The sequence below is a fragment of the Larus michahellis genome, chromosome 1 (genome assembly GCF_964199755.1).
Source record: "Larus michahellis chromosome 1, bLarMic1.1, whole genome shotgun sequence".
Classification (NCBI taxonomy): Eukaryota; Metazoa; Chordata; class Aves; order Charadriiformes; family Laridae; genus Larus; species Larus michahellis.
The window spans coordinates 86,657,238-86,685,017 of NC_133896.1; the positions used below are offsets into that span (position 1 = coordinate 86,657,238).

General features: G+C 41.1%; 1 protein-coding gene across 2 annotated transcripts in view; it reads right to left on the reverse strand.

Moving 5' to 3' along the window:
• The window catches only part of BORCS5 (BLOC-1 related complex subunit 5), an 81,357-nt gene that overhangs the window by 24,465 nt on the left and 29,112 nt on the right, over window positions 1-27,780 (reverse strand). For both annotated transcript variants that reach the window (XR_012587404.1, XM_074589962.1), the window contains exon 3: window positions 3,541-3,698. Coding sequence is in view for 1 of the 2 variants with exons in the window: in XM_074589962.1 (XP_074446063.1) it covers window positions 3,541-3,698 (158 nt within the window). In the remaining variant the exon portion in view is untranslated. The remainder of the gene's footprint in view (window positions 1-3,540; window positions 3,699-27,780) is intronic.

Here is a 27,780-nt window from a genome sequence, read left to right on the forward strand (position 1 = left end):
ATTGCAGTTGAGCTCTTTTGTCCTCATACTGATAGATGGTAATTTTTTTTTATTTTTTTTTTTTTTTTTTTTTACATACAACACCCAAGAATAGGAAGACCAAGACTGTTTGATCGCTGCTTAGCAAGTCATGGTTCACCCATGCGATTTTAAGCCTGAAATATCACATTCTCCGTAAAGCACATTGTCAACTCCGTCCCCAGCATTAAACACTCTGTGGCAAAAGCTCCAAGGTGCACGGAAGATCAGTTTAACCTATTAACTAGCTCAAATTGCCTTTTATAACATGTTATCCACTGGGTTTTAAAGATTACCTTTTTCCTAGCGTACACATATAACAAGCTCATGTGTGTCCATCAGTAGACAGACTAGATCCCGTTCCCAGACCCATCTGAGCAGAATGCCCCCAGAAGTTAATAATGTGGTGATTCATCCAATAAGCTAAAAATTTTCGTCCTACAAAATACCACAGCATAGACAAATTACCCAGAAAATGCTGCACACAGGCTTTTTTCTTGAAAACTGTCACATTTTGTGAGGTGCCATAACCCTGGATTAACATGTACATAAATCCTAAACTGCTGTTCTGTTGTTTTTCAAAATGATAAGGAGAAAAATTTAAAAGAAATCCCAAATATTTCAGTGGTCTTGGAATTAATGCAGTATTGCAACAGATGGTGAGTCAATTGCCAAAAATTAATATGAAACATAATATTTAATGTGTAGTGGTTATTTTGCCCTAAAAAGATGCAAGCACATTCTTTTTTTTGGCAGTGAAGACAAAGCCTATTGTCATAAAAATCAATCCCTTCCAAAACCAACAGTTAGAGTACGAGTAAGTGTAACTGCTGAAGAGAGGCAGTTGAGTCAACTACTTTCAATCACATCTTCAATTCTTTCGCCTTAAGCAAACGCTGTGGTAAACGGATTTCTTCTTGAGAGAGAACAGTCACAGCAACCTGGAAGCTTCACAGGTTCTACATATAGAAGGAGATACGGATCCAGCCAACACACTGCAAAGAAATTCTGGCTAACCTGGGCAATGGGATGGAGAGCAAAGCTAGACTGTTTTGGTCCCCAAAGTAAGAGAACGCACAGACGGGTCTACTTAGATCTGCAGTAACTACTGTCATGCCATGTTTTCGTTTGCCTTCGCTTCTTCTCTTTCCTACTAAGAACCATTTTAATTCAGATTGTGCGCTGATTTAAAAACCACCACAGTCAATTATGAGTTATCGAGGACCAATAAATTTACAACAGTACTTCTGAGGAAACTTCTGGCCACACAGACAATAAGCAAAAGATATTTGCCCTGGGACATATTGTCAAGGGAAGACTAAAAAAAATCCTAGCTGCACGCAGTATGACTGTGGCATACTATGCAACAGGAGTATTACTGCACTGAGTACAGTCGGTGACAGTCTGAAAAGTGAACATAGCTCAGACAAATCGTAGGAAATCGGGGACTGAAGCTCACCAGCGTTTTGTAGGAAAGCTAAAAGCATCAGTCACTTGATAAGTCTGTTATCAGAAGAAAAACACTTCAATGCTTACAGTGTTAAAGAAAGGAAAAGGGAAATACTGACTACTAAAATGAGGATAAAAGAATTTACTGTCCGGCTTATGCACACATTATGTTTTTCACAGTACACTTCATTTTCATTTTTGCTCTTTACCAACGGTCAAAGCTTTGTCTACATGGCGAAACTAAATCATTGCTGACAAATGGGTGCAGCCAAATGCGATTTCCTTTGTCTACACTTGTAACGAGAGACATACCCTGCTCTAGTTCAGCTGCACCCCTTGTTGTCAACGACTGTCAACAGCGGTTCGATTTAGTGCACCAAGGAGAGCCCAAACAATTGGGAAAGAATGATTTAAGCTGAGTGGGTCCCACCCGGCTCCTCCAGAACACACACGCCGAACAGCCAACGCAAGAAAAACATTTAAAAATTATTAGGAAAATGAACAGTAAAAACCCACCAGATCTGGCAGAGGGACTGAAAGCATCTGAAGTTACTTAAGTGTTGTGAGCAAAAAAACCCCCAACCCAACCAACTTGTCATTTGCTTGACTTACAGAGTCGCCTGTTCCTCCTTCCCTTTGTCAGAGAGGAGTCTGCGATAAAGCAGCTACTGACGGTATCATTGTTTTATTTACATGAAAAAAAATCATAAGCCTTACGAACTGGAAGAAAACACCACCATAGCTAATTTGAAAAGGACTCTGCCACTTGCCCTGTAGAAGGCAAATCCAACTAATGCAGATTGCACTGGTGCCATCTACTATGTCTTTAAATCATGTCGATATTCCCTCTCACACTTTAACAGCCAAAAAAATTCCAGTCTGCTTGGATTAATGCAGTACACTGTCATTAGGCTGGCAATTAAATCCCATTTCTGAGATTGTGTGATCTGAGTCACCAACATCTGCAAATATCTTTACATCTTGTGTAATAGCTGGCCTCAGATCTTGATACACGAAAGTAAAAAGGCCTTTTTAATGGCTCCCACGTTATTTTGGACTTACAACTTCATGATGACAGCAGCTTCTCAAAACAGCCAATGAATCAAATTTATTATCCAGTTTGTCATGTGGGATTTTCTTAACTCTAAGCCAACAGAGCAACAACGAATCAAGGTCATTACTTATATTGCACGAATAAAAATTAACCACCTGTTCAAAAATTTTTCTTTTGACATTGAAAAGTATTTGTTCTCACAGACTTTTGACACATGAAGCATTCACCAGTTCTTCTACACATCTGAGAGTATGGAGAAAACACTCTCAAACAGCATCTCCTATTGTGCCAGTCTGTCTGGACTTAAAAAAAAAAAAAAAATCCGTCAGCCATCCAACTGCTTCCAACATCAGTACTCACACATGAGAAAGACAATCCAATTGCCGGATGCTCACCCCAGGAATTAATTTCCTCCCCAACAGTATCGTTGGATATTTAAGGGCAATCAGCAATTTTCAAATGATGGTTTAGTGGTAAAAGCAGCAGCGTGGGAAGATCTTTTTGCCATACAGATCAGAAGAGAGACAGCATGTTATGGGCTTTGAAAACATAGTCTAGTTCTACAAATTCATTGAAGAAAGAATACTACCTTCTCCAACCAGAGAAGATGTTAAGGTAACCTTTTCTTTCCTTAACGTAGAGCCTAACCACAAGGCATAGTAAAATGTATGCTATAGAGATCTAAAGAAGGAATGTTACCTTTAAAAATTCCAGTCATCTTTTACTTCTTCAACAGTTACTTGCAGTACCTGCCATACCAGAGGAAGAGCCACTGTTTACGGCCAGGAATCATAGGGCATAACCAATAATCACACCACCTAACAGTAACCACAATGAAAGACAGGAAACTTTGCTCGAATTGTACACCCACAAAGTTTCCCTACAGGGTTTACTTTGAAGTGGACTGCTGCAAGTGAGCCATGGTCATCTACAGCAAGGACCTCCATTCACAGCACAAGATGGCCAAGCCAATGCCCCAAGCCCTTCTCCACGAGAAGTGGGCATGCTGCAGGCAGTACCTCCTTGATCCGCTTCACGAGCGCGTTCTGATCAAAGGCAACAGCTTCTGCACACTGGTGAAGATGATCTTGGTACCGGAGACACAGCTGCAGCACCTGCTGGGGGTCCAGCTTTTCCAGTTTGGTGTTGGTCGGAGAGGTCTGCCCACTGAGGAGTCCTACAAGGCAAGGGAAGGACCAGAGTTAATCTGACTGTTCATATAACTAGTTGAGCTGCAAGCTGAGAGGCAGCAGAACAAACCCAGAAGAAAAGCTTTAAGGGGTAATGAAAAACTAATTCAGGCTCTTAGGATACCGAATAGACTTCAGCAATGAAATAGTCCAGTGAAGGCTAAAAGAAGGAAGGGCATGGATTGAAGATTTATGGATGTTTAGGAAAGCACAGTTTGCCACACAGCTTAGCCCTCCTTGACAGAACTTAAGCACAGGCTCTAAATGCAGGCCCGCAACACATCAGCTTGGTTTTCATCAATAAGCTGTATACAGTGAGTCCTGTTTTGTCTCCTCCACAAACAATCCTAAACTGTGAAAAATGAATCCTCTCCTCATTTATGTATGCCAGAAGGGGACGGAGTTGAGATCTGCATTCCCACATGGGCATGGGATTCAAACAATTTTCACTGGAATCATGCTGTCAAAACCAGAGCTCTAAAAATTCACTGGTCCCCCAAAACAAACCTGAATAAAAAATGACCCAAGTTAAATTATTATGGGTGAAATGTCTGTAATTTGCCTACCTTGCGTTTTTTAAAGCTTCAGAACCTTTTCATCTTCTAAGATTTTTGTGTACAATTTCAAAGACTAGAAATATACTCTTTTTTAATATGTAATTAAGATCCTTACCTACGCACATGACCAAGTTTCACAAAAAGCTCACAAAAAAAAAAAAGGTATAAACTTAAAATTGGGACACTGGTAGTATCCAGAGGAGAAAATTGTCCAGAGACATTTCCCCTGCCCATTCTTTGCTGCCCACAAAGCACAATTTGAGAACCTCTGCTGAGCTCAAGCATATGTGTTGCCATACTGACTGCTTTCCCCAAAGCTGCTGGAAAAAATGATGCTAAACTCTAAGGACATGCTTTTTTTTTCCTTTTTGCTATTTTGTTTACTTACTCTCATTTAATTTTCCTTCAGCATTAGAACAACTTTTTTCTTGTGGGGCACCATGTGACAAACAGCACATACGCACAACCTGCTTTTCCCAAAACATCCGTCAAGCTATGTAAACTGAATTTAGTGACTGCATGCATGTGCCCATTGTGACTCTCAGTTTACAGACAGGAAAAGATATTAAAACAGCAAATGTAAGCAAGTATCACACTAGACAATTAAAAAGTAATAAATGCCAGTTATTTGGATTGAAAAAGTTCTAAGAATGTACCTCAGTGGGAAATGGAAACTATTTTGGATGGCCCCCATGCCTATTGGAAGCTACAACTGGTGACATAGAGTTCTTGCCAAAACACAAGAATAAGATAGAAACCGAGACTTAAGTCAGAAGCATCTCACGAATTTGAGAAAGTTAAATGTCTTTGAAAACGTTTGCAGACAGAAATGAAAACAAAACTATGACAGCAACTTCATCAGATACGATGAATTAGGTTTACTTTTCATCAACACTCAACATTTTATTCTCTCAGGACGCTCTCAATTACCCTTCACGCAAAACCTTTTCTTTCCTCATCGTAAGAGGAAGAAAAAGATAATTTTGTTTTACTGACTTGTTGCCCACTACAACTGCGCTGCCTGAGTCAAGAGGTCAGGAGAGGAAACAGGCACTTCACCATTTAGCCTCAAACCCCTGTATTAGCAGTAGTCAAATTATTTTTTGTGGTTTAGAAAGAATCATCTCAAACAAAATCTTGGGTCCAGCAATATCAACTGCAAATCTTTCAAGCCTACTTTCAGCTGAAGTGCAAAACTTCAACAGGAGCAAATCCACTGAAGGAAATAAGGCTTTTTTAAAATTTGTATGTTACATGTTCTAGTGCTTCATCAGTTCGTTAATTCTGATCGTCTATAAAAATTATCTTGTCAGGGTAAATGTTCCAATAATGTTGTCAACTTTTAATATGTTGAATGTTCACATAGGAATGAAGAGTTCATCGTGCACCTGAGGCAGTTATCCTGTTTCTGCACTGATCAAATACATGATGCTATCAACCAACTAATCTTCTTTTATTACTAATCTCTCACCAACTTCAAGAGAAGGAAGAAAATTAGACTCTATTTAAGAGATTTAATTAACATGAAGAGTGTATTTTGGCCAGCTTATGCTGCTTATGAGAATTTTGAAGCAGAATAGGCCAAGGACTGTAAAACGAGCATGCTACTCAAACTTATCTAATGTTCTTACAACCTTGTATAGGTTACATAATGCTAAAAGCAAAAATTAATAAACTCTAAGGAGCCTCTAATTCACTATCCAGAAAAACAAAAGCTCAAGTGAAGTGAGACATTAACTGTTCAGCTGGAATTCCTTCATAAGAAGGCAGAGGTGGAAATAGAATCCTGTACAAATGTTTGGAGTAGCAATAAAAAACAGACAGCACATGATGCTTAAAGACAGGCTATGGCATTATTTTGGGTGGTGCCAAAGCAACTAGCTTCTCCAAAGAACTCTGGGCTGACAATGCCAGAGAACAATTTAGCTTAGAGTTTCAACCTGCAAGAAAGGAAAAAGTAGAATGAATAACAGCATGAAAAGACCATGCAGCCTTCCACCTGGCATAAATTCTCATTGTCAAAGAAGCCGGTCCACCATTTTTTGTTGTTCACAGTAACGACTTACTACCCACACTATACATTTTCTTAACATCCCCCTCTCATGAGACCCCACCTGGAGTACAGCATCTGGCACAAGAAGGACATGGACATGTTAGAGCAGGTGCAGAGGAGGGCCACAAAAATGGTCAAAGGGATGGAGCACCTCTCCTATGAAGACAGGCTGAGAGAGTTGGGGTTGTTCAGCCTGAAGAAGAGAAGGGTCTGGAGGGACCATATTGTGGCCTTTGAGCACTTAAAGGGGGCTTGTAAGAAGAGACAGAGACTTTTTACCAGGGCCTGTAAGTGACAGGACAAGGGGCAACGGTTTTAAACTGAAAGAGGGTAGGCTTAGATTGGACATAAGGAAGAGATTTTTTACAGTGAGGGTGGTGAGACACTGGAACAGGTTGCCCAGAGAAGCTGTGGATTCCCCATCCCTGGAAGTGTTAAGGCTGGGTGGGACTTTGAGCAACTTGATCTAGTTGAAGATGTCCCTACCCGTGGCAGGGGGGTTGGACTAGATGATCTTTAAAGATCTCTTCCAACCAAAACCATTCTATGATTCTAAGTCAGTAGTTTTACTCCAAAAGAGCAGATGGCAAAAGTGAGAGAGACTGCAAAGACTCAGATCCCAGGGAGGTTTTAACAGGGAAGCCCAGGGGGTAGAAAAAGAGAGATGCAGGGCTGGAAAGGACCCCCCTGTGCCACAGAACCCAGATCTCTTCTCTTCCTCCCAGCAGCAGGCAGTGACCCCAAACAGGTTTAACCTCCTCCATGAGCTCTGTACTTGAGACAGCAGCATACTTCTCTATACCCGTGAAAACCTTGAGAGCCATGGGAAAAACCCTGAACCAAAAATAAGACACGGAAAAGGGTAGGGTGTTAAAAAAGGGTGTTGCTGATGTCCTTTGTTCCTATACTAACAGGAAGTTGAGGAGATATCTAAGAGCCTCTAGCAATTCAGCACTGAGAAAGCTTCATTTTTAGAGCAGAGAGATGGTCAGCACTGCAAACCTCCAGGTATTATTAAACAACTCTCCTCTTGAAAACCACTGCTGCCTTCTTAAAGCCTTGTCTCACACTTTGAACTCTCCACTGAACAGGGCCTCCCTCAGTGACTGGTCTACACATGGTTTGTAAGAGGATATGAGATCATATCTATTGCAACAGAATATTCATTAGGTCACTCTTAAAATTGCCAAAAGGAGGAGAGACAGAGGTTACCGGGTTGTTCAGGCTCACTACCAAAACAGCCAGAATTTGAACCTGGTCACCAGCACATCTCAGAGAAGCTAACTGCTGAGCTACTATCTCTTCTTCAGTGAGGAAAGGATGTTCCTGTGATTTCATCTGTGTCATTATTACTTCCTGACACCCAAGAGCATGGTTCTGCTCTTAAATGGGAAGAAAACAGCATCTAAAGTTCTAATTTCTTATTAAATTGAATACTCATTTTTCAAGCTGTTGCTTCTCTTCCAAAGAAGGAAGCACACTAGGAATCATCTTTGCACTGTTTGAAAGCTCGAGAAAAGACTTCTTGGCACATGAGTGATGCAACATACTCCAGTGTGATAAGGAAAGGTGGCATGGAGGACATCGTGGCTTAGGGAAAACAAAAATGGGGAAACGGGAGAAGGACTACTGCAGAGCTTTAGCACAAGAACCAAAAATGCTTTGGCAACTGCCAAACATGCACAGTCTTGGCTATCAAATTACGCCATAAAACAAATAAGAAGACAGACCACATTATGCGCCTGACGCAACGAAGAGAAGTAAAGATTTACCACCTACTCTGGATACATCTGATCAGTAAACGGCACGCCCATGAAGGTGATAAACAGCAACTGGGACAAAGAAAGATTTACGTTTCAGCTCCTAAATGGTGTTTTAAAAAAAAAAAAAAACAAAACAACAACCCAATACACCAAGTATGTCGTGCATAGAGAAATATCATATATCACTACAAGGCTAGCTGACCCACAGACTTGACAAATCTGTTATTGTTTCCATATTCCTTGGCAAAGCAGAGGCATGTTAAAACCATTTTCCTCCTACTTAGTCATCTCCTTGTTGGTTCCAGATCAACATACACTTCCAACAAATCACATCCTACTGAGCAGAAGAAAGCTGTTAGTTTAAAAAGCATTTTTATGACTAGAAGTGAAGTTCTTGAAAAAATGCTTTACATGCTGTACTGATTCTACATACATACAGAACATAGTAACGCGCCATAGTTATGTTCTGCTGCTTTAATGGAGAATCCTAACAACTTGAGCGCTTTCCAACCTGAAAAGTATTAATATTTCTGTTTGACTTCCACATTTTGACTTGTCAATCCCTTCTTCAACCAGTAATAGCAGACATTACAAAGAGAAAACCAATAGGTCCACAGTTGTTAATTTATTATTACAGACAGCAAAGCACATGATGCTGTGGTCTTGTTACTAAATTTTAAGGCCAGAAACAGTCACTGTCATCAGCTAACCAATCTTTCTGTGGAATATAAGAGAGGACTTTAAAAGTAACTCCTTATTTAATCAGACCAGAAGTCTACCTTGCCCAGAATACTGCTTCCAACATTTGACAACAGAGCACATTTAGAAAACAATATCTTTATCAGCTCTTCTTCCTCTTCCACAACCTTCCTGCCTCCAGAAGTTATTAATAAAGTTGCAGGCACAAAATACTGTGCTCAGTGAAGCTATGGTACTTGAATTTCACTAATCCTTTTTGAAAGGTATACATTTATTTCCACAATATCCTGTGGCAATAAGTAAGACGCTTATTTATGCAACGCACGAAGAAAACTATTTTCACCTGTTTTACACTTGCAGGATGTACTTTCTCCCATCGTCCTTCCAAGCTCAAGAACCCCACTGATCCGTCTCATCTCCTCCCCCACAGAAGACTTAATTTCTCCAATTACCCCTGCAACACTTTCCAACACCTCTAACATGAGGCCTGACTTCCCTCTTTAAAAGCAAAGTCAATTCTTCAACAATGTACAATGGTTACACCTCTAACAATCCAGTTGCTTCTATAATTGCTGCCCCTTTGCTGGGCCTACTGATCAGCAACACCCTTTTTAAGAGCATGCATCACAGCGTATTGTACATGTCATCACCTCTTGTCCCAAGAGCAAGGTTAAATGAAGCAACAGATTACACACCACAATTAGCAATAGCTTGTCAGCTTTACAGAGGTGTTCCCAGTTCTGGCACCTGTTTCTGGAGGTTTATTAATGTGCACATTACCATTTTTTCTAAAACCTCTTCTGTGAACCCGTCTCGTTCATCCTTGTAAAGAATGATGTACTTCTTTCACAGCAAATGCTGATTCAACTAATTGATTTTGCTTTTCTGAAATTCTTCTCTGAAGACAATCCCATGGAGTCTTCAGCATGCTTCTGGAGAATCTAAAACACTTTTATTAAGTATATACTAGTAGAAAGCTATTTTCAAGGAATTTCTCCTCTGGTCTCCTGATGATTTCCTATTTAACCTACTAAAGTTTGTGATCTTTTCTCTCCTAACACAAGTTTCTTTTTGCCTTTTTTTTTTTTTTTGTGTGGATATCTATTTGTCTACAGCTTCCTTCACACTGCTTTAACTACAGTGTTTTCCCCTCTCCCACCCTTCAAAATCACCTGTGCTGCCGGCAATTTGCCTTATTTTCAGCTGTTCCCAACTTCTCCTCTTACTACCCTAATTTTTTATTAAACTCCTCTTCATAAATTTCATCCAAGACAATAAAATTTTTTCAGATCTTCTATTCCTCATTGAATTTGAGTAGACTATGGCTACTATTCATATAATAGCATTGAGTCATTTAATTTACCCTCATTAAAACAGTGTTAGTTTTAGCTTAAAAAGCACGAGTGTTTTTCAAGTCTCCAAGCGTGTGTGTGTACACCAGAGTATTTAAAAATGATCAACTCCACAACTTGCCTCATCAAGCATTTTTAAAGCTCTTGGGTAGAAGCTACCCAGCCCGGCCAGCTTCTTAAATAAGGTCTGGCCTCAGTGGCCACAGCTTAACTATTAGAGTCGCCTTTCTTGTTGCTATTTGCATGGGGAGATTGTTTTGCCAGTACCTTCAGGCATCTTAAGTACCAAAAAAAGATCCACACAAGAAACAGATGAAATTACATCCCTAAAGACTGAGTCTTCTTTCTTGACCGTTACTGCCTGCACAAGTCTGGAGGCAGCAACTTGCCATTAGCTGAGATAGAGAGCTAATTTCCATAGATTCTCCATGCAGGAGGACTTTAACACAAAATAATTGCACATGTATATGCAGCAGAATAAAAGGCATTAAAATACTTCCAAACAGATAAGGTAATCAGGTTTACAGGGCTCTTATCAACTAAATGATTTGAATTTTAATTGTGTACTTCCTCACTCATTCTTGAAGCCTAAGAAAAGACTACATTTCCAGCAAAGCCTGAAGAGTCAAAATAGTTTTTTGGGGGGTTGTTTTGTTTTGCTGTGTGTTTTCTTTTTTTCTATTTTCTTTCTTCTTTTTTTGTGTACAACATCTCAGTTAAGAAACATCAAAATTTATACACTCAAATTTGGAAACCGAGGCTGCCCTTAAGAAAAGGGCATAGAATTAGTACGAGTTAACTGTAAAGAAACTGAAATAGAAAAAAAAAAAAAATAAAATCACTGCTACTCATCCAGAAATCTTTAAGCTCAAATGTGGACGAACACGTGATCTTTTTCACAGACCAGTTTATTTTCTAAAAATCTCACTGATGAAACACCTTGTAATAAAATACTTATTCATACCAAGACAAAAGTTGCCTTTGTCGAATGTGTATTTTCAATTCTTTTGAACTTTAATGGGGGAACACAATGACTGTAGGCAAACTGAATAGCTATTATGTGAGCAAAGAACATATTTGTATTGTGACAAGGAATGTTGGCTGTAACAGCAGATTTTCCCTCTACTTTGGAGTCGGTACCATGTGATCATTTACTTCTGCATGGGTGACAGATGGGATGAAGACTCTCATCTTGTCACATCGTTTAACAGGCAACTTTTCTGACTGCAGAGCTCAAATACGCTCTCAGTATGAATACTGCACCTCAGCCTCCTAACACAGTGTAAACTATTGCCTGTAAGACATTACTCACCAAGATATATAAATCACCTCCCCTTTTGTTCCTCCACCATTTGTCTTAAAAAAAAAAAAACCAACCCAAAACATCAAGATGACACAAGACATTCAAGCTTCTACAAAAATGTAGTTTGCTACAATTGTAAGACAAAACCCCCACACTTTCACAGATTTCCACCTATTAAGGTCACATTATTTACATTAGCAGAAATTGTGATTCAGAGGGGGGTTTTGTTGTTGTTATTATTATTACTAAAAGAGTGTTTATGATATTTCTGCTTTCCTGTTGAGCCTCAGTTCTGCTTAGGACTAGATCCTGCAAAGATTTCTATACATCTATACAAAAGCTTTCTCCTGTCACATAAGGATGGCTATACATACTCAATAGTGTGCACACAATTTTTTGTGCCACTGAAGCCTGCAGCTTCTCTGATGTGATGACTTTTGCCCCATGTTTTGTATGGCCCGTACAGCAGTTAGCACAATGGAGTCTGATCACGACCAGGACTTTGAAGACTGCTGCAAAACACAAATGTCTCAGTGATGCAAAAAAAATTCTGAATTAAAATTTCCATTTGAAAAGGAGTAAAATAGAAAGAAATCAGAAACACTTCCTCATTTGGACTGTTAGAAACCTGGATGTCCACACGGAGAAAATAGTGCACCATCTGCATCTGAGATTTCAGCGTGCAGTTACTTAGATATGCCTCTCTGGAAGTACAAGACTGCCCAGTGTTACACCTTCAAAAAGTTGCTAGCAGTTGCCATAAAATTGGAAACATGCCTATCAATACCCTTCTTTTGAAGCTTCAGGTAGGGAAAATGGTAGACAAGATACTCTGAAGAAAAGCACACAGCTGCACTTTGTCAACTAAAACCAGCAAAGATCCTACCCAGTCCACCTCCCCACTGATTTTTCACTTCTAGAGCACAGAAGTAATATGGAAAAAAAGTGGTTTTTTGACAACACAGTTGCAATATTGTACGGCCAGCTTCCTGCAACAGCCCCCAAAGTATAAAAATAGGCAGAAGTCTGGAAAAATGGAAGGGGTAGTTCACAGGGAAGTGAGAGATAATGGTTCTGTGTCGTGCAATAAGCTGTACTTACTCTGCAGCAACTTTTATTTTTTTAAAAAAAACAACAAACCAACAACACAAACTTCTCTCTTGGAGAGACCCAAGACTTACCATCATCTGATGGCATGAACACATGACATCCGCAGGCTACAACTGACACCATTATCCTAAGTATTCTGCAAACCAAGAGGCCAGAAGACTAACATCATTTTATAAGATGAGGAATTGAGGCACCAAGAGATTAAATGATTTATCTGAGACCACATGGAAACTGCTGTCCATCATCCTAATGACTCCAGGGCCAGAACATCCCTCCCCTTCTCTTGCCCTCAAAATACCAAACGCCAGCAGGGCAGGCAGCAGCGGAGCCTGCTTTCCTACAGCACCGTCAGCATTGAGCACTGAGCATCAACATGGTCTCTCCCACACAGATTCTCAGACATCTAATAAAGGTTCATAAGATAACCAGAGCCAAATCAACAGCTTATTCCCTCCAACCCCGACATACAGGCTCCACAAAAGGGAAGGTCCAACTCCCATCTTCCTTATCATGTGCCTCACCACAGCTCTTGCACAGAAAACGATTCACTTCACTAAAAACACAGCAAACTAATCCAGTGGTTTTTGTTTTCCTCTAGGGTAGCAAAAGAAATCAGAGTACCAGGAGATCAAAAACTAGAGCTAGTCCCAGGGGAGGCAGGAGAGAGGGAAGGAAAGGACAGAGGGGGACTTCTCTGTTTTAGCAACAGCCAACCGTCATTTCAGGTTTTTTATGCCTGCAAAGCATTGAGAGAGTCTCAACTTTACTTGTCCACCCATATTTCTTGAAATAATAGGACCTTAACTACCTTTTGTATCTCTCTCCAGCTGCAAAGTTTTGTTGAAGTTTACCAGTAGAAGCAAAGTTTTCTAGGCCGTAGATGGAAGAGAAAAGGGACAGCAGGAACAAATAAACTCATTTTCTCTTAAATAAAAATTTAAAAAGACCAACAGAAGTAATAAAGATTAGCCTCACGGCAATCTTTATTTTGTTTTAGGCAAAAGTGCATGGATATTCATCCATAAGACATAGCACATACTAGCAGAAAAAAATAAAACCCACAAAAAAACAGTGTTCAGTGGTTTAGAGGAAAGTTGACATCTAAAGGTCACCTCTGAGCACAAGGGCACCCACGTGAAGTTGGGGCACGTTTGCTCTTCTACAATAACCAGCCTGTGTACACACACTAACCCCAAGTAAATTCAGTGGGGGCAGAGTACACTGTGCTGCTTTTACGAAGAGGCAAAAGCACACACAGGCAATTACTACAGCGTAGCTGAAGTGCTGCAAGCCTGAGTTCACAGCCTAGTTTTCTCCATGGTAACTTATTCATAGGCCTTGTGCCTGAGACTACGTTACAGGGAAGATGATTTAAGGCAAAATGCCCAGCCGCTTCAGGCTCACAGATTACATCTACGACATGTCTGTAAATGAGGTATGCTTCTTCAACATGTAACATCTTTTATTAGATTAACTGATCCTGCTGTCTGTTGGTTTTCTCCAAACTTTCAGGCACTTTCTTCAGTTCAGATGTCAATTTGAGAGTTTTCTGTTTGCAATTTATTGCCACAGCATGGCACAGAGCAAGACTGATGAACAGGCCATTTACTTAGAGATTCAGCAACTCCAAGACTTCAGTTTTCTTTTCCAGAGATGGAGAAAACTGTTTTAAAAGTGGCAGAGAAAACTTTAAAGGTAGCTTCACTGAAAGAGTTCCTTTTAGATAAGGAATAGGATCTGCTGATGAAACTTTTTATCGATGCTTTATAATTGCAAACAAAGCACAGTGCTGATTCTGGTATAACCATCATTTATATACATGAAATATATATCTGAAAGCTGCACTCTTCATGTATTTCCTTTCATTTTTGTATCATCACAAAAAAGCGAGACACCTGTGATATTTTCTTCCACTTTTCTCACAGGGAATTTCTGTATCGGACCAAAATACAGTCAAGTGTTAGACTTAAATCATTCACTTCTGTTCTGGCAAACACTATATCCTCAATTACAAATGCAGCCTCAAACCTTAAGAGCTTGAGTGAAGGTGTATTGCCATAGTAAAAATAACATCATGGCCAAGAGTTATGGCTATGTCATGGCCTTTGTCCAGTTTTCCAAGAGCGCTATCTAAAATCCATATTAAAGAAGCACTGTCCAAAATATACTACTGACACTTTCTGGCCACAGGTACTAGGAATTTCTCTCTACAACGTGCATTCAGGAAAATATAGCGAAGAACAAGAATCATTTGTAAATGCAACAGGGTTGACATCTTCTGCTTTATCTTCTTTTCTCACATGCGACCCAACTTACCACTCAGCCATTTTTCTAGCAATGTGGGCTGCCATTTCACATCCAAATCTTAATTTGGATAATACTTATTCCTCCTCTGAAGGCTTTACCAGCATGACTTGGAATGGCTCCACTACTCAGGAGTAGCAAAGTCCAAGGGGGGCTGATGAAACTTTTTAAATGATAAACCCATACATACGTAGCTCATACATCATATACTTCACAGAAATTAAGTAACTGCTTCTTACTGGACTATTTTGTTTATTACGGTAAGTGGTTATCTACTAGCAAGTCCAACTGAGTAAAGGAGAGAGGGTCTATCCACTGCATTTCTCCTGTTCAAGGAAGCAAGGAAGCATCGCTTCAGGAACCTGGATGCCCTCAGACAACTAAACTTCTTTCTTTGGCAACCACACTGCCCAAACAGCACAAAATTATTGAGGAAGAGCCATTTTCTATTTAAATGATCCTACCATCTGACATTTCTTCTGTGAACGCCTGTTGCTGAAGTCTGAACCAACACTTTCATCCCTGTCCTAGCTCTCCAACTTGTATTTAAATATTTGGGGTTTGTTCCTACCTTCCTAATTCAAGTTGGCCAAACTCAAGTGCTGATGTACTTTTCTGTCTCTTTGATTCTTTTCCCGCATCCATTAGAACCCATTTTAGAAGTAACTCAAGGGATATAATGGATGTGACTTTCCCAGCAGTATCGGTATCTAAATAGCTATTACTGTTCCCAGCAGAAAGGTATTTTCCCTGGCCAGATGGAAACATGGAGCTGGCATGAAATTATAACAACTAAATTTAGGATATTGAAATTACTCAAAGGTGGAGTTGGGGAGAGAAGGAAGAGACAATGCACGCACTGTTTACTTTTGACAGTGTGTTTAAAAAACTAATCACTCAGCTTTGCAAGGCTTATTAGGGTACCTAAAACATTCAACAGTTACACAGAAGTAAGTGGCCTGCTATGCTCTGTATTACCTCCACATTTATCATCTCCTGTCAAATACTGTCAAGTGGCAAAGTGCCTTGAAGAAAGACAAAGCACAATAAGGAATCCCTAGCATGAAGTGTTTTAAAATCCCCAGGGGGGGGGAAATCAAGCAAATTGCACCTCCTCTGTAGTAGACAGTTTACATTCCCTTTGCACTTCAGTAAATAAACTCACTAGTAAAATATCATGAAAGAGGATCATCTTACTGTTAAAATAAGCTGCTACTTAAGCAAGCTTTGAATACCTAATGACAACATTTGTGTGATCATGTCCTTATAGGTAACAGTAATCTAGGAGTACCTCTTTTATCAATTACAACAAGTAATGGCACAGGGTTAACGAGCCTGGGAGCTTCTTGAGCCCTGGCTCCCCACGCTGGAAGACAATGACTCGAGTCCCAGCGTGGCCATCAGCCCGGGGAGACGCATCTCGGAGCCAGCCCCCGACAACTTCCACATTCCAGCTCTGCCAAGCACATGCGTCACTCCCTCTGCGGTTAGATACCCAGAATATAACAATATATTTCTCCCTCCACTTAACCCCCACCCCCCCCAAACGGTGCAGCTGTAAAAACATCCCCTCCCTCCCCCCCCCCTTTTTTTTTTTAATATACAGTCTGCTGATGGTGTGCTCACACTTAGCACGAACCTATTTCCTAAGTCTGTCATGGAAAGTATCAGTCATTTTATAGCAAAACTTCACTTCCTCACCATAAGGGTTCTAAATACATGGTAGGTGGAACTTTGCTCATCCTAAATCACGTCTCCTGCAAGGTACTTATAAGGTCCATTACAAGACTTATAAAGCCTTTATAGCTTGAAAGTCTCCCAGCAGTCAGGAAAAGCCCTCTGTCCCTGTTTAAGAAGGTACCCTTGCAGAACTACATCCTGAGCTCATCTTAGGGTGCTCTGATGCTGAAAAGGGGATGAAACTCCTTACTCTGCCAACCCTTGTTGGCATGCAGGCCAGGTCCCATCCTTGTACCAGTTCTGGTTCTCACTGAGCTCCTCCATGGGTGGATTCAGCTCATCAACCTACCCAAAAACTACTTCTCACTATTAGTTCCCCATCAGCCCAGCAAGCCAAACTGGCTCACAAGAGGGTCAAGACCCAGAAGCAGCACAAACCGCACAGCTATAGATAGGTATGTCCTTCCTTCTCTCAGCTGTTAGATCAGCTCTACCACTTTGGGGATGATCTGGAGACATTCTTCCTCAGTCCGGGGTAGAGTCTGGCATGCAAAATTATAAGACTTGCTCTTGGCATCCTTTGACTATACAAAGAGAGAAAGAAAAATACAACATGTTATGGATGCATACAGCATCAGAATACCACCAGTTAGAGTAATTATAGGTACATGAGGACATCTGTCTATTCCTTTTATTTGTAACACAAGAAAATATGCACAATAGCCAAATAAAACTAAAAACACTGAATAGTTACTCAACTGTTGAGTACTTTATCTGGTATGGCTTTTAAAAAAACAACAAATAAACCAGACTTTCTGACTTGGTTTACTGTAAGAGAAACTTAACGGCATTTCAATTAACAAATCTCCATTGGGTATTGCTTGTGCACAAAGCCAGTTACTACTCTTGGCGAGGCTCCAGCACTGTAACCTTCCCGATGATTAATGCAGGGCCTGCATCGGAGCAGAGCTGCAACGCTCGGCCACTGCGGCTTAGGCGTTGAGAAGCAAAGCTTGTTCCCCTAGCTCAGGCCTCCTGCCACACCAGCACTCACCACCTCAGCCCCAAGCGCCCAGCTGCCATGGGACTGCTCTGCCAGCAGCACCCAGGGTCCCTGCATCCAGGAGGAGCCCCCGAGCAAGAAAGTATCAGTCAGACACCTCTCCCCCTCTGCATCACACCACTGGGCAGAAAAGCGCCTCAAGAAAACCACGTTATTCTGTATTGATACATATACATGCCCATAAAGCTCAGTTTCTCTTCACTTGCCATCTGAAACAACAACTCGTTCTGCAGCACTGACAGCAGTTAATTCTTATGTTCTGTGCAGAAGGTTCTGACTTTAGATAAGAAATAAAATACCAGGAAGGGATGAGCTGCAAAGCCAAAGACAGCCTTGTTCCCAGGCAAATACTCTTCCTTGTTATAAAAATGGGGGGGGGGGGGGGGGGTGGAGGAAAAAAGATAGAACGCTTCTAAATTAAATTTTCAAGATTATACATGAAAACAATTGAAAATTAAACATTTAGCCGCAGCGGCTTGTTCCTGTGCACAGTCTGCAGACTCGGCAGCTTCAATTCAACTTTCAGAAAACCCTCCATCAGGTCCAGTATAATACTGAACCCAGCAAAATACCGAAGTCCTACAAACAGTATATCCAGGTCGAAGGGATCTCTAACTACTACGTCTACCACTGATTCACTGTAACTGGAACATTATTTTGACGTTATGCATCTGCATTGCATCTGCAGGATGCAATCCGTACTTTCTTAGGTTTCTTATGAAGGTGATAAACCTTGCGTGCTTAAACTTTGTTCGCATGAGGCTCACCAGTAATGTCAGGATGGCTGTAAGACCCGCAACTGTTAACAGAAAGTAGCTGTTCCAGATACTGTTTTGGTATAGGGTCCTACATAAACATATTTGCATTGCTTTTTCAAACTGTAGAAAAACAGGCTCAGAGGCAGATTTCAGAAAAGGCATGCAGAAGGGACCAGCCACAATTTTTTTCAGAAGTTGTAGGGGAAGAACTTTGATCGCCTGGCAATAGTAACCACAAGGGTGATGGCAGAAGAGCCTTACCATTTTGTGTTCTGAAATCATGGAGCATTTCTTGTTTTCACTAATAAAAATAAATATCAACATGTTGACTCCACATCTCCGCTCTAACAAAAAAAAAGTCTAAAAGCAAGATGAAAACAAACCATGGATTGCAGACACGTATGCATCTCTTCTTGGGTTGGGGGAGAAAAAGAGTAGGAAACTTAACTTGAGAGAAGACATAAGTGACAGTAATATACAACAGTATCTAACTCCTCAACTGCCTTAAAATTAAGGTACAAAACAATTTAGAACAGGTTAAAACTTGAAAGTCCAGAGCCTTGAGTCCTTAAGACTCCCTTAGAAATGCATTAGTACCTTAGATGTTTTCATTCAACAAGTTAATGAATAAGTAATTTTTTCTCCCTCTTCTTCTGAATTAATTTAGGGAGAGGAGAACAGCAGCAGCAGTTAAATGGTTTGTTTGATTCTGATAGCTTTCAGTAAAGGAGTGGAGCCCACAACAACCATGACCATCTGTCCTTCCCAGCTTACCCCGCCTGCACTTCTAAACGGCTCCAGCACAAACGCAACAGCTTTTCCTTGGCCAGTCTGCCTTGAAGCCTGGTGCGCTGTTCTTCGCTCCTACCCAGAGCAGAGTCATTGCAAAAGAGGTCTGAAGTATGACATGTCTAGTAAGGTCGTTCAACAGAGAGCACTCAAATCTATTCAATCAACGCCGCGCTAACCGAATTTTTTGAATGAGATAGCGTGGATCTAGCAGGAAGTCATCAAATTGAAAAGCTTCCGGAGAGTCACATATACCTGAGGGAATCGCATAACAAGAGGGTCAAATGTAAAGCTTTGTCTCCTTACACTATCACTGGGGCACTAAAAGCCTGGTGATGAGAGCCAGTTGAATATAAGTTATATTGTTAAATTGATTTGCAAAGTTTGTGCCCCCAACAACGCAGTCTTTAAATCCTTTCACATTCTGAAAAATAATGGCCAAATTTTCCACGAGTGCTCAATATCCTGAAAGGCTGTTTGCTAACTACACAAATACCTTACAGATGTTTGGGTAGCTGTAGGCTGCTCGTAGCAACTTGCAAATGTGGTGGAGATGAAGAAAGGGATGGATATAGAATGCATAAAGTACCTCACATCTCTACTGCTAGAAGGCTGGCACTTACTCCAGCCTAGATGAGCTCTTGTCCAGTTTAACTTGTGCCACTTTAGAAACGGTCTGCTCTGAACCAGAATGCATGAGCACAAAGAGATCAAACACCACACAACTCCTATTTCTGTTAAGGGGAAAAATAAAAGTTATTAGATCAAGTAATAAGTTTTAAATAAATAAATAAACAAAAAGCCATGTCACTTCTATGCTCTATAAGAGCATTCATACAGGGGACAACCAGCAGTAGGTGCTCCGGTACAGCCAGCTCACAGGTTAGATGTTGTTAGTGACTTCCCATGCTTTTTGGGTTTTAGAAGACTCTTTGTTTTGGTTTTAGAAGCAATTTTTTTTCCTAAAACTGCTCTATCACAACATTCACTCATTCTATCTACACCTTTTCTGAGGTACTTTCCAACACCACATACCGTCAAATTTACCAAATACCAGTAGTTAATTCTTAGCTTCAGAGTGGTACCTACTGGAAGGCAGCTTTTACTGTTCTGCCGTGCTGCCTGCCTGGTGTAAGTCTCTCTGCAGAGAAAACCTTGATTACTTGAAGTATAAAATATGATGAAGCTTTAAAAGAAGGGTATGCAGGGGTTGAGGGTGAGGGGAGGTCCTGCTATTCATTGGCCAGGCACTGAAGCTACCAGAGGTCACAAAAGCTGAACTTCTTTATTCAAGCAAAAATTCCCATTAAAGCCAAATGAGGTTTTGTTGAATAAGGGCCACAGGAATGAGCCCATAGTACGCTCTCGACTGGGAGCAAGTCAAAGCAAATTACGCAACGGCCGTCAGGAATCTGTGTACAGCTCTTCAGAGCCGCAGTGTAGGAGGAGCCCTGAAGCATCCTTAACCTTTGTCTATTTATGTCCCAGCACTGAGACTCCTTCCAACAAAACAAGCCATGCTTTTATATATTTTTATTAGCCCAATTTATAGCAAAGAGAGCTCTCCTCCTCTTCCTCATTCCCCTCCCCTCCTTCCCACCCTTCCCTCTCCTTTCCCCTTGCCGTGTTGTGCTGTTTGTGTGGAAAAAACCGAGCTCCTGCCCTTGCCAAGAGTGACATCAACTCATTCTTATCCGGTGATGTCCAGCAGAATCTTCCTCTGATAAACATTTGCTCAGTGTCAGAGCCCCAAGGTTACTGGCTGCATTTTGTTTTCATTGTCGCTTGTTTTCTGACACTTCACTGCTCCTTATACATTGAAATTCCCCCCCCACCATGTCTTCGGACCTGGAGCCAGAGTGAGGCAGTGAACAGGACATTCCTCCCCGCTTACCCGGGCCTTCCCACCACCCCCTTCCCTCTGGAACAAGAGTCTGTTTGTCTCTCTATGAACAATAAAAAGCTGATAACTGCGGAGAAGCAAAAAAAAAAAAAAAAAAAACAGGAACAAAGCGTGTGCAAAAAGCAATTCAGGAGTGCAGACCTATGGATTTTTGACCTTTGTTTTCTCTTTTTTGCACAGATTTTCTTATATGCTTCCCTAACATGCTCTAAAGTTACCGAAGAGGCATAGCTGATTAATGGGCTGAGGTACCTTCCCATCCTCACACAGCAGCACTCTCCACCAAGACTCGCCAACACTTGCTCAAATCCAACATCTATGCTGTCTCATGGTTCTGGGCTCACCCCCATCTGATAAAGCGCTTCAGATGTTCTCCTCTTCTCCCCTCCCTCCTTTTTCTGTCCTCTTGTCACAAGCCACCAGCTTTCTGGAGCAAAAGGAAGATGATCCTTTTCCTCACACAGTCCCCTAGCATTTTACCCAAGCTGACATTTATCTGAAGCACGTCAACCTGCGCCTTCAGGCAACTAGTATGGAATGAAATGCATTGCTGTCCCAGTGACTTGGAATCCATGGATAATCTATTACAGCAAGGAGGAGAGAAGATTTTGACAAAACCAAAGGGCTGTGTAAAAGTCAAGAGCCCTGAAATGTCTAGCAGTGAATAAAGACTGAAAACAGACACCTTTTAGCCTGGGATGGCTCCTATCTACAACTCCAATGAAGAGGAAGCACTCTACAGAAACTTCCACTTATGGATACATTGCATCTACAACTGCATCCGTTCTTGGGTCAAAAGGGAGGAAGAAAAATCCATTTGTACTGTTTTCCAGAAGGAAAAGTCTGCTGTAATTGGAAGATGTACTGGTAGCACCAACCTACAGACTCCCACTTTTCTAGGAAACCAGTCTTGCAGTGGTCGTGAAAACGTTGCAGCCATTCTGAACAGCTTATAAAAGAAATGTCCTTTTAGCTTATATGTGACAGAATGGAGGTCAATTACCTTCAGAAAGCAAGTAAAGAAAAAAAATTACTTTCAAATGTTACCATTAACACATACCAACTGTACTAGAGCATTAAAAGTACTGAGGAAAACAGACATATAGAATTACTCCCTGCCACCATCACTTAGAGGATTCTGCTAGAAGAAAGAAAGGGAAGGCAATGACCTGGCTTAAAACAAAGTATAGGAATCCAGTGTTCAGGCAGGTCAGTCAACTTGTCCTTGTTTTTTCAACCTCTCCAATTCTCAGTGATGCAGCTAATATCACTTGGATCCAGTGCTCCTATGAATTCACAAGTCTTATCAATACCTGTTGCCACAGGGCTACACGCAACATCCTCTCACACAACAGCAAACTCTATCCTTGTGCAGTTTCTCACTGGTTTTTATGCTTCTTTTACTATTACTGGTTTCTAGTTCAGACAGAAAATGTTAACAAACAAGACGGTCCCTCAGTTCATAGCCTCATTTTCTAAAACCCTTGACTGCTCCCATGGAAGCTTATGATCACGTCAGTGCCCTAAACAAGTAGGCAGACTACAAGTAACAACCAAAGTCAAGGCAGGCAAGAAATATGTTCTCAAACAAACCACGAGAAAGTAACATACAGGCTCTCAAATACACTTTAAACAACAAATGCGACATATTTTATATCAATTTCCAACAAGAAGCTTGCTTATCTTTTAGAAAGATGTTTGGGAAGATCAAGGTCTTACTTCCTCTTCACATAACAGTTCTTTTGAAACTGTAAAATATTAGGAGTAGTTAAAAAAATAAAGTCATCAGCTAGCCTGCAAATACATATTTTGCAAAGAAATGTCCAACAGATTAGTCTATTTACTACTTACTGAAAAGAGAGAGTGGGTCCCAATAAGACAGCCAACTAAATGAATGGAAATTCTCTTGCCTTGAAGGCCTAGTAAGATGCTACATGACTACTGCAACGGATTGCCCTCAAGGCTATCCTGTCACTTCTCATGACTGAACAGCCAGCCAGATGCACCAACAATTTACACAAAAACAACATTATAAATCTATAACTGAACGTGTAATACCATTCCAGGGAAGCACGCATAAAAACCTACACAAACAGAAACAACACATGCCAGCCTTAAAATACAATTAAAAACCAGAGTGATTTTCCAGAATACACAAAGCACGTTTTTAGCACCAAATTCATTACAAGCGTTTGCACTGAAACGTATCTCTTAACTCAGTGGTCAGAGCTTGGGTGGAAAGGAAAGGGAGACTTTTTTTTTTTTTAAGGTGTCCAAACACATCCATTTGATACTACTGCATTGGTGGTTGCTCTACTGTCCTAAAGGTGAAACAACTGTTGTCTGATACAGGGACACAGCTCCATAGGAAACCTGGGTGACAGTCACACCCATGCTCGTTTTAGGATTTAGCTCTTTTCTAGGGTATCGTAATTTATGATATTCACATGAATATTTTGAGTATCTGGAAATGGGATGTTTGGTCTCAGAAATACTAACAGGGAACAAATTCCCAAACGACCTTGACTATAATTAACCATCTAATTATAGTGGCATTTGGCCTACCAACACCTCTCTGGCTGTTTTGTCTCAACAGACAGACTGACTGCAGAATTTGCCAGAGCGGCCCCCCTCAGCAAGATAAACCCCTGTGTAACAAGAGAGGTGATAGTTGCAATACAGGAATTCATACGCCTATGAACAAAATGAACACTTTTTTCATGGCAGAAAGAAAAAAAAACATATAGCATTGCTGTCTCAGGGGTTTAATTAGCTTAGCAGGAACACTGATAACAAGACATCTTATCAGGAGCTTTGCTTTCAACAAAACCAATTAGTATCAATTTAAACAGAACAAGCTGAGATAAACGTGTACAGAACATGCATAACCTTGAGGTTCACAATGCCTAATAATTAAGTACTGGATCATTTCCCATACTCAAGAGAGAAAAGTTTGTATAAATCAACAATAATCAAAGGAAAGTTGTTCTCCTGTGAGGACAAGAAGGGTTTGAATCCAGCACATTGATTTCAGCCAGTTGTCCCTGTGAAACTGAGCCATGGCAAGGCTCAAGCTTTTTGAGCAGCTTTTTGAGATCTCCAAACAAGATTGCGAACTTTTCCTTCCTATCATTTTGACTTACTTTTCTCAAAAAAAAAATTAAAAAAAAAAAATCAGTCCATACTTCCAAAGTCTCTTATAGACAAAAGAAAAGCTGAGCCACAGCTAATTAGCAAACTCCCCTTCCACCCAAAACTGTAGTTATGCACCTCCTTTCCTGTCCCTGTTCTTTTGCAGCCTTCTCTATCTGCGTTTCCATTACTATTTATTTTTAATTTGGTTTCAGCAATGTTTGTCTGGGTTTTTGAACTAGCAATGGACTGATGGGTCGCTATTTCCTGATACAGATTTCAACCTCGTACAACTTCTAAATAGGTTGGATGAGCAGAAAGTGAGGTGGATTGAAAACTGGCTGAGCTGCTAGGCTCAAAGGATTGTGATAAGTGGCATGAAGTCCAGCTGGAGGACAATTACTAGTGGTGTTACTCCAGAGAGTGATACTGGGGCCAATACTGTTTAACAAGTTCATTAATGACCTAGATGATGGGACAGAGTGCACTCTCAGCAAGCTTTCAGATCATACAAAACTAGGAGGAACAGCTGATAATACCAGAGGGTTGTGTGGCCATTCAGAATCACCTTGACAGGCTGGAGAAATACGCTGATGGGAATCTCATGAAGTTCAGCAACAACAACTGGCTGGAAAGCAGCTTTGCAGAGAAGGACTCGGGGGTCCTAGTAGACAAGTTGAACATAAGCCAGCAGCACATCTCTGTAGCAAAGACAGACAGCAGATCCTAGGCTGTATTGGGAAGAGTTAACAGCAGATTGAGGGAGGTGATCCTTCTGCTCAGCCACCTCAGCAGTACTGTGTCCTGTGCTGGGCTTCCCAATATGAGACACATGGACGTAAGAGCACAAGTCTCATGAAGCACCACAAAGATGATTAAGGGACTAGAGATCTGTCATACAAGGAAAGGTTGAGAGAGCCGGGATTGTTCGGTGGAGAGGCGTAAAGAAGATAGAGCCAGGCTCCTCTCGCAGGTGTATGCAGTTAAAGGACAAGATGTAAAGGACACAAATTGAAATACTGAAAATTCCACATAAACATAAGGTTTTTTTGGTTTAGTTTGGTTTTTTTACTGTGAAGGTGATCAAACACTGTTAACAGGTTACCCAGAGACACTGTGGAGTCTCCATCCTTGGAGATACTCAAAACACAACCAGAGTCGTGGGCAACCCCCGCTGGCTGACCCTGCTTTGAGCAGGGAAGAATTGGACTAGGCTGTCTCCAAAGGCACCTGCCACCCTCAGCGATTCTGACAACAGGCAAAGACAAAAAGGCTTGTAAGGGCACCGATGCCTTGTAAACACTGCTTATGTAATCCCTACTACTCTTAAAGAACTACTAAGTAGTAGTTATAAAACTACTTCGCCCATTACGCCTTTGAAGTAGGCTCATACCCCTTCCCTTTTGACAGAAAGCTACAAAGAATCACTACCAGAACAGGACTTTCACTTACTCCCAGCTCTAACTCAGGGCTTGCACTATGCCTCTTGTATCCCACTTGATTAATATAAACTAGTCAGGTCTAGTCCGAGTTAGAGAAGAAGCAGCAGAAGCAAGGAGTACTCTGTTTGCATTCTGGTATATGGCAATCACTGCCTGCGAACATAAAATGCACATGTTTCTTATAACATGAAGGAATGCTTCTGGATCACTCGGGCCAACTGAGAGCGTTTCAAATTCATTCACTGGGCCAAATTCCTTTCTTAGTTACTGAAAAATGGAGCAACATCATTGTGGTCAGGACATGAATTTTAGGCTGTTGTAATTACTGTTGTATGTGTGAATGTACGCACGCACCCACCCCACATGTTTAGACTCAGTACTACTTCCACAACTGCGCTACAAGTTTCACAATGTTCAATGTTTTTTCTTACAGCATTAGGAAAGTTATAGGACTATCCCGTGTACTTCTAGACATCTTGGCTGCAGAGGGCTTGGAAGGCGTACGATCTTCACATACTTCTTCATTTGCCTTTTAATTTTTCGTATAACAAGCAAAATTCCTAAGTGGCAAATTTTGTGGTTAGCATGCAACTCTTCAGTGCTTGGGGCTGATAAAGACAGCTTTCATTCAACCAGAACACTTCCATCTACATCAAGTCTTTTCTTAGAGATAACTAAAGTAAACACAGGTGTTTCAACTTACAATTCCTATGATGCCTACGTAAGTTCTTAAAAATGATGCATGACTACCATCCAGAATTGCAGTACACAGGAGCTAGTTACTAACCCCCTACTCCTGCAACTCCTGCCACCAGCACCCACTGGCTTCAACAACCATGCGAAGCTTGTCTCTTGAACCGATGCAGCTTTGCCCTCTAACCAAAGGGCCTCGAGTCCCCCTCTGGTCCTCTTTACCAAGTAGATGCCTTTAAGTCTTTAAGAATACACTCCACTGGGCCAATACCATAAAACATGTTTTGCAGGCTCCACTGCGTTTTGAGACCAGAATACCTGTGATGTCTCGGTACAATCTGAAAAGAAGAAAGGAAGTCTTTGTATGTTTTGCAATAGCTGCCCCATCAGCTCTCTGCATGCTTTAGCTAATCTGTCCTGGCTTAATCAGGTGGAATATGGGTTGAGGAGTTAGGTTTGCAGCAGGGTGCATCCTCTGGGTTTCACTGCAAGAGCCCCATTAGAGAGAGGGGGGATTTCAGCAGAGAACCTGGAAGACAGCAAGCAGTTTGCATGCCAGACGTTAACCTTCACCAAACCACTGCCAGATACCTAGACAGTTTCAAAACACAGGAAACCACAGGGCAGAAAAACCCTTGCTCTGAAGAAGCTAACCACTTAACTACAGCTGAAGCACGAAAATCACAATATAAACAAACTCTTAAGTTTCCTGGTATTAACCATGCTTTATTGAAGGTAACATTGTCTTTCACTCATGCCACCCAAATGATAAAAAAAAAACCTGGTGACTTTCCCTACAGACAAATGCCAGCTTCTCAACAGTCATCAGACCATATGCTGCAAGGTTTCATTCATCCATAGTGCTGTATATACTAAAATCCTGGAAGTTTCTTTCCATTCTATTGTAATTTCTGAGAGAATTTTTTTTTTTAAACTGGTAAAAGCATAGTGTAAGACTGGAACATTTAACTATCAAGAAGTTATGCTGCTGCTACTAGAGAAAGAGAATATTAATGAGCATTCCTTGACAACATCGCTGCCTTTGTTTGCAACAAATTTTTCCAGCAAACATAGAAGAGGATGAAAATTCTCTCCTTTTCATTTTTATCCAAGAGCATTGGAAAAGCTTGCAGCCCAGAAAGCCAACCACATCCTGGACTGTATCAAAAGAAGTATGGCCAGTGGGTCAGAGGAGGTGATTCTGCCCCTCTACTCTGGTGAGACCCCACCTGGAGTACTGCGTCCAGCTCTGGAGTCCTCAGCACATGAAGGACATGGACCTGTTGGAACAGGTCCAGAGGAGGGCCACAAAGATGATCGGAGGGCTGGAGCACCTCTGCTATGAGGACAGGCTGAGAGAGTTGGGGTTGTTGAGCCTGGAGAAGAGAAGGCTCTGGGGAGACCTTGTAGTGGCCTTCCAGTACCTGAAGGGGGCCTACAGGAAAGACGGGGAGGGACTCAGGGAAAA